Source organism: Lonchura striata, chromosome 16 (genome assembly GCF_046129695.1).
Source record: "Lonchura striata isolate bLonStr1 chromosome 16, bLonStr1.mat, whole genome shotgun sequence".
Lineage (NCBI taxonomy): Eukaryota > Metazoa > Chordata > Aves > Passeriformes > Estrildidae > Lonchura > Lonchura striata.
The window spans coordinates 16,965,031-16,982,191 of NC_134618.1; the positions used below are offsets into that span (position 1 = coordinate 16,965,031).

At 51.9% G+C, this 17,161-nt stretch overlaps 1 protein-coding gene across 3 annotated transcripts in view; it reads left to right on the plus strand.

The window, feature by feature from the left end:
• The first annotated feature begins 1,506 nt into the window (after positions 1-1,506).
• TRAF7 (TNF receptor associated factor 7) overlaps positions 1,507-17,161 on the plus strand; it is a 29,602-nt gene continuing 13,947 nt past the window's right edge. The window contains exons 1-5 of one of the 3 annotated variants that reach the window (XM_021551074.2): positions 1,507-1,614; positions 11,246-11,364; positions 11,566-11,623; positions 12,673-12,764; positions 16,789-16,905. In XM_021551074.2, the coding sequence (XP_021406749.1) occupies positions 11,284-11,364; positions 11,566-11,623; positions 12,673-12,764; positions 16,789-16,905 (348 nt within the window). In that variant the 5' untranslated portion in view covers positions 1,507-1,614; positions 11,246-11,283. Of the gene's footprint in view, positions 1,615-4,574; positions 4,846-11,245; positions 11,365-11,565; positions 11,624-12,672; positions 12,765-16,405; positions 16,539-16,788; positions 16,906-17,161 lie in introns of those variants that run through there. The other 2 variants (XM_021551076.3, XM_021551077.2) reach the window with 2 other exon arrangements.

The window sequence follows — 17,161 nt, forward strand, 5'->3', positions numbered from 1 at the left end:
AAAGTTTTGAGTTAGGACAATTACAAGACAATAAAAAGCAAAGAATTACAGACATCATGCTCTCGGACACTAAGTCACAAAAAGCATCCCTTGTGAACAAAGGAATAACCTTAAAAGCAACGGCCTGTTGTATATTCACATATTCCTCATGGCTATGCATACATTTTATTTAAAACAAGAACTCTCTGTGGTATATCAACTGTTTCCTTTAAACCCTAAGGCGCCTTCAAGTCGAGTGAGGCCTGAAGAAATTAGCTTCTTCTGATAAGAAAACCATAAATTCCTTTTCAAGATTTAGGTGTTCCTCTAAACGAGTATCTCATTCCTAAAAAAAAACACTCCCCCCACAAACATCGTCTCTATTTTAACCTTCTGTTGGAACCTAAAACTATATTTAGCCCACTACATAAGAGAATACAGCATAACTTTCTAACATTACAGATGTAATATTAGTGGCAATATTTGCGAATTTAAATTATTAATTAATTAATATTTAATTATTAATTCATTAATATTTGCTGTAACTTACAAATTATTAAGCTAACATTGTTCTGTTGTATACATTGACTTTATTCAAGCACGAGTTTCTCGTGAACTTCCCTAGGCCTCTGACCAGTTTCTCATGATTATTCTTACGATTAAACAGTAATTATATTTAATTACTAAACAATCATCACATCTAACAATTATATCATTTATAATGTACTAGCTACAGAGGTGCTGTTCTAGCAATGTACAAGGCCTACATGTACCCAGGGTATTTTTTCAGGGCCTAATAAGCTTAATTTTCCTTCTAACCCTAAATCCCCACGATTTAAAAACCTTTTTGCTATCACGAACGCCGCCTTCGAGCGGCCCAGACCGCCGGGGAGTGCCGGGACGGGGCACGGAGCCTCCGGGACGCCGCCGCCGGTTCCCGCCGAGCCCTGAGGGGAGAGAAGGCAGCGCGTGAGGGCAGAGCCCGCCCGGCCGCCCCGCCGGGCCGCGGCTCCGCGGGCCTCAGCAGGGGCTGCTCAGCAGGGGCTGCGGCCGCCCGCCGCCCTCAGACGAGGTGTCAGAAAGGTTAGTGTGGATCATCACCGGCCCGCCCTCGGTAATAGCGCCGGTACCGGCCGCGCTTCCCTCACCCCTCGTCCTCTCCTGCGCCGCGCCTCTGGCTGGAAAGAACGTGCTCGCGCCACGCTACGTTTTTTATGGCCACTGCCACGCCACTATTGGTCAGCCTGCTGTGGGCACAGCCAATCTCCAGCGGTTGGCGTGACCACCGCCCCACCTCTAGCAGCGCTGATTGGTCGCTGTTCTCCTCTCCACCAATGGCGACGCGCAGCGCAGCGTGGCCCGAGGCGGTAGTTGCCACCTTCTGATTGGTCACTGCAGTAGGCCGGGCAGAACCAGTAGCAACAGCGGTTGTAGCATGGAGTGGCTCTCCGCGGGGCGTGTTGGGAGTTGTAGTCCATGCGACTCGGCAGAACAGGCAGGAAGCGGCGCACGGGACTACAAGTCCCGAGGAGCGCTGCGCGCGGCAGTTCCGGGCCGGGCGCCGGTGAGGAGCAGGCCCGGGCGCGATGTGCCGGGACCGGGCACCGGCGCTGCGGCCGCCGCCGCCGCTGGGAGGTACGGGCGGGCCGGGGGGCGCCGGGCGGGCCGCGCCGGGCGGCTCCGCCACGGGAGGGGCAGGGCCGCGGGCCGCGGAGGGGCCGGCGGAGGCTCCCGGTGCCCGCCGCCCGCTGTGCCCGGGGTGCCGGCGGCTCTGTGGGGCGCTCGGAGCAGCTGGAGCATCCTCTGCGCTGTTCCGGCCCCGCTCACTGCCGCCGGTGTGTTGGCTGGGTGTCATCGCGTAGCTGCGGCTTTTTCTGCTCGGTTTTGTCGTTTTCCGCTCCGTTCCGTGCCCGACCGCAGCACGTGTTGCTGCTGCCGGTGTTTCCCTGCCCTCCCGGGAGCCTCGTTTCGCTGGGCTTTGGGCCCACAGTGTTCACAGCGTGGGCTGGCCGGGAGTGGCTCTCCGTGGCTGCCGCAGAGGTGCAGGTGTGGGTCGGGGCTGTGACCTGCGGGCTGTGCATTGTGCCGACCTGTCCTCTACTCAAGCCAGCTCTGGGGCTCTGTCCCCTGCCCTTATGGGCTGTGCATTGTGCCAACCTCGCCTCAAGCCAGCTCTGGGGCTCTGTCCCCCGCCGCTGCAGCCGCTGTCCCGCTGACAAACGCTGCCAAACTCTGGGATCCCTGAGCCGTGTGCTGGGAAGGGCAGCGGGGAGCATTTCCCTTGGGTTCCCCTTCCTTTGGAGCTCTGCTGGGCTCAGAGGCAGCGGCAGGGCCGGTGGGTGTTACAGGAGTGGCTCCAGAATTGTCCCAAGAACTGTGACCCAGCAGTTGTCTTTGCCACTTTGGTAACGTTGCTGTGCCTTTGTTTCAATCCCAGCAGTGTAATTCTGCCTCCCTGCGTGTTTTCCCCCCCCAGCGATGTGTTTCCAGGCTGCACTGAGCACTCGGGTTCCTCTTAAACAGCTTTAAAAGCTGCAGCATTTTGGCCTCAAGTGTTTTTGGCTGCTCCTTCCAGCCACAGCGAGGATGGTGGGGCTTGCAGGAGAGGGTTTGGGGGTGAAGGATGGTTCCAGAAAGCCTTTGATGGGTGAAAGTAGTCTCAGATCACAGAATCCCAGAATTGTTTAGGTTGGAAAAAATCTCCAAAACCACAGAGTCCATCCTGTGACTGATCACAGCCCAGAGCTCTGAGTGCCACGTTGGACATCTCCAGGGATGGAGACTCCAAACCTCTTTGGGCAGCCCCTTCCATGAGGAAATTCCTCCTGATGTGCAACCTGCACCTCCCCTGGCAAGGGAAATCCCTAAAATCCTGCAGGAAGCTGCAGGAGCGGGTCCTGTCTGCAGTCTGCTGGATTCCCTCCAGGCCCTGGGTCCCCTGTGTGGAGCAGGGAAGGGACAGGCTGAAGCTCCAGCGCTGGGTTTGGTTTGTGTGCAGGCGACACTGCCTCAAGGAGGGAACGTTTTACCCCGTGGAAATGGGAAACCTGAGCCACAGTGGTGTTTCCAGGCAGGGGATGCTGATACCTTCATTGCTCATACTCAAACAGGGGTTTTCATATTGATTGGGCTCAAGGAAGGAAAAAAAAACAACAAACCAATCCATGGTTTTGGGGTGGTTTGGTTCCCTGAGCTGGGGGATTCCAGGGTGAGCACTCCTGGGGCAGCACAGCCCCTGGTGGCCTGGAGCCACGTGTGAGCTGCAGGTGGAAGTTTGTGTCCCCTGCCTGCAGTCAGCCCTTCCCTTCCCCGAGGTTCTGCCAGGGCCTCGGGGAGCCCTGCAGGCTCTGGGTGGCTGCAGAGCTCCGTGTGCTGCTGCCAGCCCTGCCCTGCTCCTGGGGCTGCTCCTGGGCGCTCTGCAGCCCCAGTGGGGTTCAGCCATCGGTCACCCCGAGGGCTGAGCCTTCCCCTGCTGCCAGGGACCTTCCGAGCCCTGCTGGCCTGGCTGTGGCATTTCCTGGAGCGTGACTGTGCCTTTCTCACGGGTTATCCCGGCCAAGCCCAGGTGTGGCAGGAGGAGTGCACAGGAGAGAAAATCCTTCCTGGTCCGTGTTCAGTCTGTTGGAGCTCTTCCCTCCCGGTTTTTATCTGCACACACCAGCAGTCCCTGTGCCCGTGGCTTGGATCAGGGGGTGTAGGGAAGCTGGGACAAGGAGGGAGGCAGCTGGATGCTCACACGGGTACGTGTCACCCCTCTTTGAGCCCAACAAGTCCCCCTGGAGCCTAAAGGCAGCAGCACCCCAAATTACCCATTCAAGCTGCTCCTGCTTTGCCTCAAGCACAGCTATTGTAAATGCAGGTGAACCCAGTGGGAAGAAATGAGGATGTCTGACTCAATTCAAAAGGCTGAATTATTTCTTTATTATAACTATGCTAAAATACATTAATATACTATATAAAAGGAGGGTACTAAAACTACATACTACTTTCTCTGACCCTAACTCAACTCGTGACCTTCTCTGAGAGCGCAGCCCCAGGTGGGTTGGATTGGCTGTCAGGCTCAAACAATCCTCACCAGAATCTAATCAAGCAATCACCCCAGGTAAACAATTCTCCAAACACATTCCACATGGGCAAAACAAGGAGCAGAAATAGAAATTGTTTTCTCTTTCATTTCTCTCTGTGCACCTCTATGAAAAATCTTGAGAGAGAAATGTGCTTGCCACACACAGCCTTGGAGGTTCAGAGCTGCCTTTGAAGGAGGTGTCCTGGGGGCTGGAGCGGGGCAGTGCCTGCTCCTGGGGCTGCCCCAGCTCTGGGAGGGGTGTCCTGGCAGTGGGAGTCCCCCACCACCACCAGTGGCTGTGTTTCAGCCGAGTCCTGCTCCCCAGTTCTGCCTTTTTGGGTCACTGGGTTTCCCTGGATCATCTCTCCAGGCAAAGAGCGCGATGCTGTTTGTCATGCAGAATTCTGAATAGTTGGGGAACTATAAATGAGGGTGAGAAACTCAAACTCCCCTTAAAGCGAGCGAAGGGCCTTTCTGTCTCAGGAGCTTTCTGTGTTTGGGGGAATAAATCCGTGTGTGCTGGGAGAGGGATGTTTTTCCTGCACCGAACTGAACCCGGAGCAGCCGGGGCAAAGCTGGGAGGCAGCGTGGAGATTGGCTGAGCTGTGGGATTTTCCAGCTGCATTTACATATCGCCCACTGCTCCGCATGCCTTTGTGTTTACATCACCGGGGAGCGATCCACACACGCACACACGTAGCGGAAAAGGCACTTTGGCCGGGGAGAAGCCTGTCCCCAGCTCAGGAACCGGGCATGGTGGTGGCATCTTGCCGGGCTCTGCCGCTCCACGATGGCCAAGGGTGAGTTTGCTCCAAGGAGAAGTGTTTGCTCCGGGTGCTGGGTGTCAGGCTCTCGGCAGCATTCCCGGGGAAGCTGCTCCCCTTCAGCAGCGAGGGAGGAACTGTTTTCATCCCTCCTTAGGGAGCAGGAGGTACCTGAGTCCTGCAGCAGCTTGGACGGGGGTACCTGTGGCCCCTCCAGCAGCTGCAGCTGTGTCACCCTGATTTTCTGGTCCTTCAGAGTGACCTTTGCAAGGGCACGGAGTGCTTGATTGCAGCAACTTGGCAAGAGTGTCCTGAGGTTAGTCTGGTGTTCCAGAAGTGGGAAATCTTCACTATTCCTTAGGCAGAGCTGTGAACACAGAAAATAAGTTTGTAAAGAGAGGCCGTGTCCCCTGGAATTCTGAGTCACCCTGGGGGAGAGTTTAATCTGTGGGGTTTGGGGTTTTTGGACACTGAGTGGTGCTTCTGTCTCAAAGCTGTCAGCAGATTTGCCGTGGTGGAAGTGTCCACATCTCCTGATTTCTTTTGGAATAAAGGATTTGCTTTTGTTTCTCCCAGGATCACTAATTTGATCGATGAGTGTTGGTGTCTACAGGTGCCTCCTGCTTGTTTTCAGTAGCAAAACCCAAGGGAATGTACAAAAAAAGAGCAGGTGACTAGAATTTGCTGTCTTTTTTTTTTTTTTTTTTCCTGAAGAAGAAGATGATGTATTTAAGCTGGATCTTTGAAGTGTTCTAGTTGCATCCAGAGGGCAGAGAAGCGTGTGTGTCACGAGGTGCCAAAACTTTGGAGGATGTTGGGGGGAGCAGGGGGTGGAAGTGCTACTTTGTGCTTTTTGAGTCATGGCTATGGGCTCAGGTTTGCTATGACTTTAATCTGGAAGAATCCCATAGTGTGGTGGGGTGGTTGCAGCTTTCCAGAGGATGCAGTGCAGCCAACCATAAGGCAAAGCAGCTGGAAAAGGCCTCAGCCATGGCACAGGAATTGGGGAATAAAGGAGAGGGGAGCTTTGCTTTGACTCTTGCAGGACTCCAGGAGAGCAGAATCCAGGTGAGACAAACATTGCTCTGGCTTCCTTGGAAGAGCAGAAGCCAAATTTCTCCATCCCCCAGGGGTTTTCACTTGAGCTGCAGGCCCCTCTCTCTCAGATTTGCAGCAGGGAGAGCAAGAGCAGAGCTGAGGCAGCCCACAGGACCCCGTGGGGTCTTGGCAGCCATTTATTCTCTGTGTCAGACAGGTCTGAGGAGCACCAGGTGTGGTGTGAGTGGTGAGGGTGACTGCTCTCAGCTTCTGAAGTGTGGTACCTTCCATCAGGATCTGCCTCGCACAGAGCTGACTCTTCCCTCCCGAGGAACTGCAGCAGCACTGAGATTTCTGCCTTGGAGTGGGAGGATGTTGTTGGTTTCAGGGCTTGGCTGGGGTTTTATTCTTTTTCCTTCACCAAATCCACAATTGAGCAATGTGATGTTCTCTGTTCTTTGAGGGAGCATGTGGAAGAGCACAAGCTGTGAGAGCCACAGCAAGCAGTTGTGCAGTGGCAGGGCCAACTTTTAAAGCACCTTTTGATTAAGGTCCTTGTGTGGCAGAGCTGTGGATGTGCCTGTTCCTGCCCAGCAGTGACTGAGGAGCTGCTGAGCCCACACAGGACAATTTTGGTTGCAGGGTCAGAACTGGGCTGCATAACAAAAATGGTTTTGTGTGTGGATCCCCCCAGGTTACCTGAAATGGAAATAAAATTTCAAATGTAGCTTTGTGTCATGGACAGCACTGAATATTGGCATCTGATCTGAGTTCTAATTTAATTTTATTTTTCTGGAAAAAATTAAGGTGCTTCGTTTCACCAGAGCAATCACTTTTGATCCAGCTATGGGAACATTTGAAAGCTACAGTTTCAGGGTTTAACATGAAGTATTGCAAATATTCTTCTATCCCAAGGCTTCATTATCCTTTAGGAAAAGCACCATATGAAATGCTTTTCCTTCTGAACTCCATTTGTTCAAAGGCATGGCAGTGTTCAAACAGCTGTTGAACTCTCAGTCCTGCAGTCAGTGCAAGCGCTGGTAAAAGTAGCAGCAATTAAAAATATCCCTTTTATTTTTATTGATGACGGCTCAGTACAATTATGGTCTCACTGTAAGGCACTCACAAAAGCTGGTGTGACTTAGAAGAAAAACTTATAAACAGTAAAAAGACTGTTCCAGAGATTCATCAGGTGGAGGTGCCACGTCCTGTCAGTAAGGCTGAGCTTCTGTTCATGTTTTATGTCCTTCTTGCAGTGACTGACATCTAAAGAGCATAAGAAATGTCCTGCTGGGTCAGCTGTTTCAGATTTTAGCTCCTCTGCAACCTCTTTGTCTTCTTAGTTTTGTGGGGTTTCTCATAAGCTCTCCACCACCAGCTGGTACTGACTGCTGGGAAGAGCTGAGTGTCACCTGCAGAGGCGGTGACTTTACTGCTGGCTCTTCCTGCCCATCTTCACTGCTGGCTTTTCCTTCCCATCATCTTCATTGCTGGCTTTTCCTGCCCATCATCTTCACTGCTGGCTTTTGCTGCCCATCTTCACTGCTGGCTTTTCCTGCCCATCATCTTCACTGCTGGCTCTTCCTGCCCATCATCTTCACTGCTGGCTTTTCCTGCCCATCATCTTCACTGCTGGCTCTTCCTGTCCATCATCTTCACTGCTGGCTTTTCCTGCCCATCTGCCCCAGGGGGCTGGGCCAGGCTGTCTCAGCAGTGCTGCTGGGAGCCCTGGCCTGCTGTTCCCTGGCTGAGGAGTGACCAGTGGGCTGCACTGTCTGCCTCTGCTCCGGTGGCCATCCAGAGGAGTCAGTGTGGGGATCTGCTGCAGCTCTGCACTCCACACCCCGTGCTGTGCAGGTCAGACCAGATGCTGACAGTCCTCGTCACCCTGAGGAGGTGCAGCTGAGGTGCTGCTGGTGCCAGAGGAGTTAATTACCCCACAAACACCCTGTGCCCTTGGCACCTGCGTGTGCCGCTCTCCTCCCAGGGAGCTGTCGGTGCTTTCGTGGGAGTATTTCCCCGGGGGTGTGCCAATACTCTCAAGGATGTGTAACCCTTCTTGTTGTGAGTGCAGTGTTGTAAGAGGAGCAGCAGCTCGTGTCTTACGCCACAGATACCCGAGCAGTGAGATAAGGAAGTTCACGCCAGCCAGAGCAGGATAATCGTGCCTGCCTTGGGACAATTTGCCAGCCCAGCAGTTTCCTTGGGGGTGAGTAACCTCCAGGAGAGCTTCAGTGGGCAGAGAGGAGGAATTAGCCAGGCCACTGGTCCTGATTCCAGCTCTGAGGTGCAGTTATGGGGTGCTCTGTGGCTGATCCCGTTGGGTCTTCCCTCAGCAGTGGGGAGAGGCAGCACTGCTTTCCTCTGCAGCTGCCTCTGCAGCTGCTGCTGGTTGGGTTTTTTCTTGCCTGAATTACTAAAGTAGGATTTTAAGGCTTTTCTTCTCATTGAGTCTCAAAAGCCTCGAGTTGATCCCTGTGATGTGCAAATGCTGAAACCTATCCCTGCCCCCCTCTTCACATCTGGTTATGATCAGCTGTGGGATTTACTGAATATTGGGTCCCAACAACTTCCCTTTTCCAGAGGAGATTCCCCCCCCTCTTTGTTTACTGTAAAAAACTGATGTTGCATGTTAAAAAATTAAATCCAGGCAAGGGGAATGTGATCACAGGCTGGGTTCCCAGCACCAGCCACCCGAGAGGGACACTCATCCTCCAGGCCTGGGAGCACAGGACAGTGTAGCTGGCAGGGTTCAGATGCCAAGCAGAGGTGCAGAGATCTGGCAGAGATTTTTGCAAGTGCTGTAGGAAGTTGGTATTAATGTTGGCACCATCAGCTCTTTTCTCCCTCCTTTTAAATTCTTTGATATCAGTTGGAGAAGATTCTCAGATGGAAGGGAAGATGTGAGGAGCTTGTCAGACAATGCTTTGGAGAGGCATCTGCTCTGCAGAAATGCTCCTGTCTGTGGTGGGTGCAGAGGTTTGGGCTGCAGTCAGATATTGCTGTGGCAGCTGGGCTTGTGCAGCCTGCCTGATATTCTGCTGGACATTTTTTCCATTGCTCACATTCCTCTGGTCTCTGCTTGCAGCAGACACCAGCAGGCTCCCTGCTGCTGCTGCTGCAGGTACCTTGCTCAGCCAAGCTGCAAGCACAGTCAAGCTTGACTGCAAGCACAGTCAAGCAGTCAGTGGGAAATCCCTGTGTTCCACATTCCCTTCCCCACTTTGGATTTATTGGGGGTTCCAGGCAGGGTTTGAAGGGTCATTGCATGGCTAGAGTGGCTGCAGTCACTGTTTGTGGCATGTCTGCTCTGACCTTTAATTATATCAGAACTCCTCACGCTGTCAGTTTACCCCAATTTTTGTTTTCCCTGTCTCTGAGTGTTTCTCATTGCTTGAGTCTCCATCTGTTCCATCTGAAGGTGATGCATACCCTGAAAATGAGAGGTAATGAAGCTGTGCCTGAGTCTCCAGACAGCCCACGAGCCTCCATCAGGGTGGGTTTCCTCTATTCCCATCTGGGAGTGACTGTTTGCCCTAAACCCCAGGAGGAATATTTGATATGCAAGGTTCCCTTAACCTCAGCAGGCATGGCTGACGACGTGGGAGCAAATCCCTGCTCCTGCCTTGGAGCAGTGCAGGATAAAGGGCGTGTGGGAAGGTGTTGCATTGATTTGTATCCCTGGAAATTTGAATATTTCTCTATTTCCAGCCAATTATGGGAGGAGCAGAGTCCTGAATCCCTTTTCCAGAGGAGAGTGGTGAGCCTGGGTGTACTGCTAGATGTAGGGAACCTGTGGAGTGGGGAATTTTAGGGATGTACACGTTACTGGACATGAGATAATACAGCCTTGAGACAGGAAATCCTGGGAAATGTGGCAGTTGGTGCCATCACTCGTGGAAGTACTTGCTTTGCTTAATTTATGAGCACTGCATCATCTGGAGGCCCCAGCTGGAGACCTCTCATCTTCAGCCTTTGTAGTTGAAGAGGGGAATCATCACGCTTGTGCACAAGGGGGGAATTTTTGCTGGGAGGAAGCTGAGAGCTCCAGTGGCTCATCCAAGGCTGCCAGAGGGAGAGAAGCTGAGTCAGTGGGGCTCAGATCTTCTGGGGCCAGTGGCCCAAACCCTTTGTCTGCCCTCTCCCACCCTCCCTCTGCTTGCTCTCTGTGCCCTCAGGAGCACAGACAGGAATAAAAGGATCCAGTGGCCAAAGCCAAACCTGTGGCTTGCTGGAACCCAGCTTTAAACTCTGCAGGTCTCCCTGATGCTGCAGCACAACTCTGCTTCATTCCTGCTGCTTTTGAGACAACTCCAGACTCTGTGCTCAGCATCTCCTCGGGGATCTGGCATTTGCAAGCAGCCAGGACAGCGCTGTCACGTGTGTGGAAAACATTATCCAGATCCCTGGTTTTTCAGATGGTTTTGGGTTTGGTTTCGGGGTTTCCGTTTGTTTGGTTTTTCTTTGGGATTTTGGGTTTTTTATAATTTTTGAGCGTAGTTGTTTCTGAGAGTTTAGACCTGAGCAGCAATCCCCTGCTCAGGATTCTGCTGTTCCTGGCTGCCTGCCAGCTGTTGGGTCCAGAGCTGCAGGGAGATCTGAAATGCTGTGTCAGGTCCTGAGCAGAGCTTGGCCCAGTGTCACCTTTGCAGTGTTCAGAATGCGTGTGCAGGGTGTGCCAGGGCTCTCCAGGGAGGTGGGAATCCCTGCCAAATCCCAGGTCACAGCTGCCTGCTGGGATCCTGTCTCTCTCTGAGCCTCAGTTTCCCTTTCTGTAAAGTGGAGATATCACAGTGGTGTTTTTATAAGGAGCTTGGAGATTTAGGACTTGTCACTCCCAGGTATGAGAAAACCAATTGCTAGAAACACCTGAGCCACTTCACCTCCCCAGTGCCAGGCTGAGCTTTGTTCTCTCTGAGGGAAACTCCTGCCTGAGCCAGGAGCACCTCTGTGTGATGGCAGAGGAACTGCAGCTCCTTCCTGAGGGTGTCCTGGCTCTGAAGGAGACTGAGAGCATCTTGTCAGATTTGCTGGGACAGCAGCATAATTGTGCCCTGAAGCAGTATCGGGTTTCAGCAGAGGTTAAAGAAAGCAAATTCCATGTGTTTCTGCAGATTATTGTTGTGGAATTCTTGACTTTGCAAACTTGAGCCTAATGAACTGGTGGAGGGGGAGAAATGAGACTGTTATTAAGAGATAATCATATACTTAAAAAATGCTGAACACTCACCCAGGAATGATGTGTAGGAATCTTTGTCCTCACCTCTTGCTTCTGAAAATCCAGGTTTATTTGAGTTTAGGTAAACACTCGGGCTTTGTGCTGCAGGAGAGTGTTCTCTGAGCCCAGGGAAATACCCACAAGGAGCCTAACTCCCTTTGTGTCCTTCTTCTCCCACAGAGCAAGCTTCCCATGACTGACAGATGCTGGCCTAGATTATGAGCTCAAACAAGAACGGTCGCTACAATCGTTTCCCCAGTGGCACCACAAACATCCCAACTTCTGAGAACACTAACGGGGTAAGGCCACTGCTGCTCACAGGCAGGGGACAGGCCTGCTTCCTGGGCTCTCATCCTTTCTTTTGAAACAGGCTGTTTTCTAGCCACTTAAAATGTCACTATTCACAGATGAAAGCTGGGAATGTGTATGCAGTATTTCAGCAGCTCAGGCAAAGTCTGAAGGCTTTAAATGCCCTGACATTAATTTTTTCGATATTTCAGACAAGAATGGAAACAACTTTTGGACCAGCCTTCTCTGCTGTGACCACCATCACAAAGGGTGGGTATTTCACGTGTACTGTGTGTGATCCCAGTGTGGTTGTTGTCCTTTTCCAGATCATAAAGCTGTTGGGAGAATCTCTGGTCATTAACCAGGTGTTGAGGGCCTGGGTTTGGTGTTGTGCAGCCCAAGTGTCCTGACAGGATGGAAATGAGCAGGTACAGGAATTTTCTCTCCTCAGGCAGACTGAGCAGTACCCCTGGGAAGCCCTTGCTGAAAACAGAGTGGTACAACAGGGTTTGATGCTGAGCTCAGCACCAAATCCTATTGATCCCTGTGACAATCATCACCAATGCTGAAAATTTCCATCTTCCTTCTGTGCCTGACTGTGAGTCACTCTAGAGCTTTGGTAGAACCCCGTGGCCATTTTTAGCTCAGAGAGGAGGGGATGCAAATGTCCCTGCTCATTTACAATTCCTGTGCCTTGTTCCTCAAAGTTCAGCAGGTGAGGGGTGCCTGAGCCCTGGTACGTGGGGTGAATGTAGGAAGAGGCCTGGTTTCATTTTGGGATACAAATATCCTTCCTTTAATAGAAACAAAAAAGACTTGACACTGATTTTGATAAGGCTATGAACATCTGCCTGAGAAAAATGTTTGGATTACATTTGTCCTGGACTCTGGATGGTTTTGGACTCCCAAATATTTACATTTAGACTGTTATACGTATAAGAGTCAGTTACATGATCTCTATACAAATATTTCATATTTAATTTAGCATGGCTCCCCTGTGCCTCAGGGATATCCAGACCTCCCTGGATTCAGGCAATTTTTACTGGTGACTGAGATATATGGGAGTGTAAAGTTTCCTTTTAATAATATTTTTAAGCTGTGGACCTGACAGGATATTGCCTGTGCTGTTTTCTGGGCAAGCTCTCAGAGATCAGCGTTGTTCTACCTGTGCTGATACATCCAGTCATGAACTAGCATTGGAGAATCCCTAGTCTTTTCCTTTTCTAAGGAACAATTACAGCTACAGAGGCTGTCCCATAGCTTGGAAGTGTTTCTGAGGAGCCTAAATGCTTGTTTTTCTTTTTTAATTCCCTGTAAAGCTGACGGGACCAATACTTTCAAGCAGCACCGTCGGACCCCGTCCTCCTCCAGCACCCTCACCTACTCGCCACGGGATGAGGATGATGGCATGGTAGGTGTTGTCAGGACCCTCCTGACTGGCTTAGCAGATCAGAAGTGAAATGAGGGTGTCTGGAGCTCCTCTGGACCCCTCTGCCTCCCACATCATTCTCTGTGTAACGTGTGCCCCAAAGGCAGGCCCAGCCTCAGCATTGCTGGTGCCGTGGGGAAACAGCTCATGCTCACCTGGGGCTGCAGGCTGGAGCTGCTGCTGCTGCTTTTCACACTGTTTGAGGTTGTTATGTGGGTCCAAAGCCTAGGAACTACAAATCCCAGAGCCTCTCTGGGAGGGAGGACCTGGCTCCTGGGACAGCAGGGAGCTCGGGAGGAAGCAAGCCCTGCCAGGGATGTCTGGGCTGAGGCTGGGGCCAGGCACTCTCCGTGCTGGATGGATCCCAGCTGGCTCTGCAGTTATGGCCATAGAACCCATTCCTATTCCCACCTCCAGAGGGGGCCTCTGACCACAGGGAGCGGGTTTGAAACCTGCAGTCTGGGACGTTGGACACTACAGGCTGTGCTGGGCTTCCCACACAAACCATTCCTGTGTCTCCCAATATCTTGGTGGTGAAGCAGTTCCCAATTTCGTATCCAGCTTTCTCACTCACTCCTGAGTAAGTTCTTTTTGGGTAATTTAGTAATTCAACAGTCTTCAGGGTTAGCTGCTTGGAGAGAAATTAAATTAGCTAAATCAATTAAATCAAGAACAGCAAAGCAAACATTGATGAAAGGATGTACAGCTCTGAGGCTGGACCTTCTCTTGTCTCTGGTGCTCCAGCCACATCTCACAACCACAAGCTCTGTTCAGATCTAAACATGTTAGTAACAAACTTCAAATTAAGTATTTGTAGACACAGTCAGGTTACAAGACCCAATTTCCAAGGCAGGCATAAATGGATCATTGCTGCTGGAGTTAGAGACTGGGGTCAGCAACAGTGAGGAGCTGCAGCACTTCTTAAAATAAATTTGACACCAGATTGCAAAGAATTTTATTGTCAGCATCCTATAAAGTTCCTTCTGTTGCTCAGAGATCTTGCTGTGTTTTATGTGAGCCCGTGGGGGTTTTGTTTGTTGTTGGTCTTTTTTCTAACAAGTCCTTTGAAAATTTGCCTGGTGTCCTTGGCAAGAGCAGCTCTGCAGCCCACCACTGACCCCACGAGCTGGGCCAGTGTTCAGGCCCCCCCTGAGTGTCAGCACAGATCCTCTGGGCTGAATGCTGAGCTCACAGTGCCCTTTTCACAAGCTGGGCAGTTCTCACAGGGCAGAGGGGAGGATTTTTCCAGAGGAGGGGATTCTGTGAATATTTCATTTAGCCAGGTCTGATAAAGAAACTCCCTGACTCCTTTGAAAACTCCACTGGCACAAACTGGGGTGTGCAGCCAAGAATGGGGGAGATCTCTGCTGGGAACCAGCTTCAATCCTCTTGGACAGTCTCAGCCCACTTCCCCTGGAATGAAAAATATTCTTTAGCAAAAACAGTGAGAGGATTAACGAGTGGTTCAGGAAGCAGTGTGAGGTGCTGACAAACCAGAACCGCCTCGGTCCTGCTCTGCCTACTGCTCCAGGCAGACTCACTAACCCTCTTAGGAAGCTTCATTTGCTTTGTCAAGAAATAATCTGGGATTTCCCTTCCTCATCACTGAGTTCTCCCTCCTCCAGAAGCTGCCAAGGGCTTCTCAGCCATCAGAGAGACAGCTGGAGACCAGTCAGAGCCCTCCTGTGACCTCCACCACCCCTTTTTTGTTCCTTGTAAAGCTGCTGTTAATGAAACAAATGCAGAGCAGTGTGCTCTGTGTGCAGGGCAGGGATTACGGAGTGGCTGGCGTTGTCCTGCCTGGACACAGGGCCACAGGTTCCCACCTTGCTGTGCCTGTATGGAGCTGGAACCAGGGCTGTGCTGGGGCCTCCAGCTGGAGGCTGCTCCTGTCACTGAGGTGGTGGGAGCCTCAAGTAAAGATTGCTGCTGAATATTGGAACAATTGGATACCATGGATGGAGGCTGCCTGCCTGTCCAAAGCCTGTTGTTTACAGGGAGCTTCACTTCTGAGCCACAGGCTGGATTGAATTGCCAGCAAAAAACCTCTCAATCTTCCATCCTTGGGCTGTTTGAAGGTGTGCCTGATGTTTAGTGCACAAATGAGGTCTCTCAAATTTTATCCTTGTTTGCTTGGCAAAACCAAGGCTGCAGATACCCAGAGGGTCTGGAACTGCCATTCTGTGTTGTCCCCACAGCCTGGGAGGAGTGAGGGATCAGCCCATCCCCTTCTCTGCTGTGCAGTTAACACCAGCATTATCCAAACCAGGATGCAGGGAGCTGAGCCCAGAGTCTTACACAAACCTTCTGTGTCTCACACCCCTGCCTGCTGGGAAAGCTGCAATCCTCTTCTCTGTTGGTGATCCTCACTGGATGCTGCTGGTGACAAACCTGCCTCCCTGCAGAGCCTGCCTTTGCTGCCCTCACCCCCTGTCACCTCCAGAGTGGGAACTATGCACAGTCATTCTGCTTATTTTAATAATTTCTGCTACCAGTGGAGGAAAATAACAAAATGAATGGCTTCACATAAATTGGATTTACCTCATTATAGCCATTCCTCCTTCAGGTTTATGTATTTAGTCAATAAATATGCTGTCTTTAAAGGAAAGACATTTATGCTTTGGCTTCTAAGCAGATGCAGCATTTCTGAGTTCCTCAGAGCCCAGGATCATAAAAATGAAGCAGCAGAGCAGTGTGAGGAACCAACAGGATCCTGGTCTGCTGCTCTCCTGCAGCCCAGCCAGGCTGCACGGGGACTGCAGCGTGCTTTGTCTCTGGGGAGGGCAGCAGCCTCTGAACCTCATCTTGCAGTTCCCATTGCTGCATTTCCTGCTGGCCCCACTGCCCTCCTGCATTGCCTTTGTCTGGCCTTGGCTCTGATGTCACCCACTTTCAACCAGGGTAGGCACACAGAATGCAGCTCCCGAGGCTCAGGTGGAGCACAAGGAAAAGTGTTTTTCCCACAAGGTGCAGGACAGGAACTCAGCAGAGTCTGGTCCGTGCAGCTTTCCCTGTTCCCTGGGCAGTGCCAGGCCTGGCCAGGGCCAGGGAGAGTCCCTTTTGCAGTCAGGGATCTCCAGAGCTCCTTCCAGCCAGCACTCCTCTGGGCTGGAGACTGACAGAGGCTACAGCCAAGCCTTGGAGAGTGTGACACGTGCAGATGCTCATCCATCGTGCCTTGTCTGAAGTGCTGAAGCTTCTGGCTTCATTCTTCCATTTCTTTGTCCAAGCTTCCATTCTGCTCATTGAAGACCTTCATTCCTGCTCTCTGCACCTTTTGCACTCCACCAGCAGCATCTCTTCCAGAGTAACCCTGCAGTGGCTGCACTCCCAGCTGCACTGGATCCTCAGATCCAGTGGCACTTTGACACCGAGTGGCACCTTGGCTACGTGCTGGTGGCTGATACTCCACCTCGGAGACGTGCTGCTGGTTAATATTCCAGCACAGCACTCCCTCCAAGCCAATCCCAAGGCCACCGTAGGCAGAGGATCTCTCTGGATTGGCGCGCGCCGCGTCCGCTCCGCTCTCCCCTCCCGAGCAGGAAGCGGCAGAGCCGGGCTCACAGAGAATTCAATAGAAGGAAGTCTCCACACTTACGCAAAGAAATTTGGCAGAAGTTAGATAGTGAGTGCAACAACAAGTGCTGCTGCAGAGATTAGAGACGTTGCAGGAGCTGGAGCAGTCTCTAGGGGAGATTTACAGAGCTTTCCATGAAGGATTAATTCTTCCAGACCATTGCTTTGCGGGTGTGCACGGTAAGTGTGCAGGGAATGCACCTTGGAGAAGGTGATGTGCTTGGAATTTGGATGTCAGCCTGACTTAGGAAGTGAAACCTGAGTGATTCCTGTCTCTGGGCACGGTGCAGGGAAGGGCACGTGGCAGCAGGGCCACTCTGCAGCTGGGAGTGGAGCAGCTGAGTGTTGTGGAGGGGGAAGGCTGAACTTGAAGGCTGTGCCTGGAGTTTGGGAATTGCCTGCACTGACCTGAGCTGCTCTGTGTCCACAGCCTCCGATCAGCACCCCGCGCCGCTCCGACTCCGCCATCTCCGTCCGCTCCTTGCACTCTGAGTCCAACATGTCCTTGCGCTCCACGTTCTCACTCCATGAGGAAGAGGAGGAGCCAGTAGGTATTTGGGATTGTCTGAAGGAGCAGGATTAGGAAGCTCATTGTCAAAAGAGTAACTTAGTGGACTGTCGTGAGTACACAGAGCTCTCAGGGGCAGATTTTGTGCGGTGCCTGGCTCAGACTCCTGCTTTTAACTTTGATTCCACCACTGACTTTGCTTCCTCGTGTACCATTTTCCTGCCTGGAATGCAAGGACAATGGTGAGGCTCTTCTGCTTCCCAGAAAAACTGTAAGTCTATGCAAAGTCCTGTGT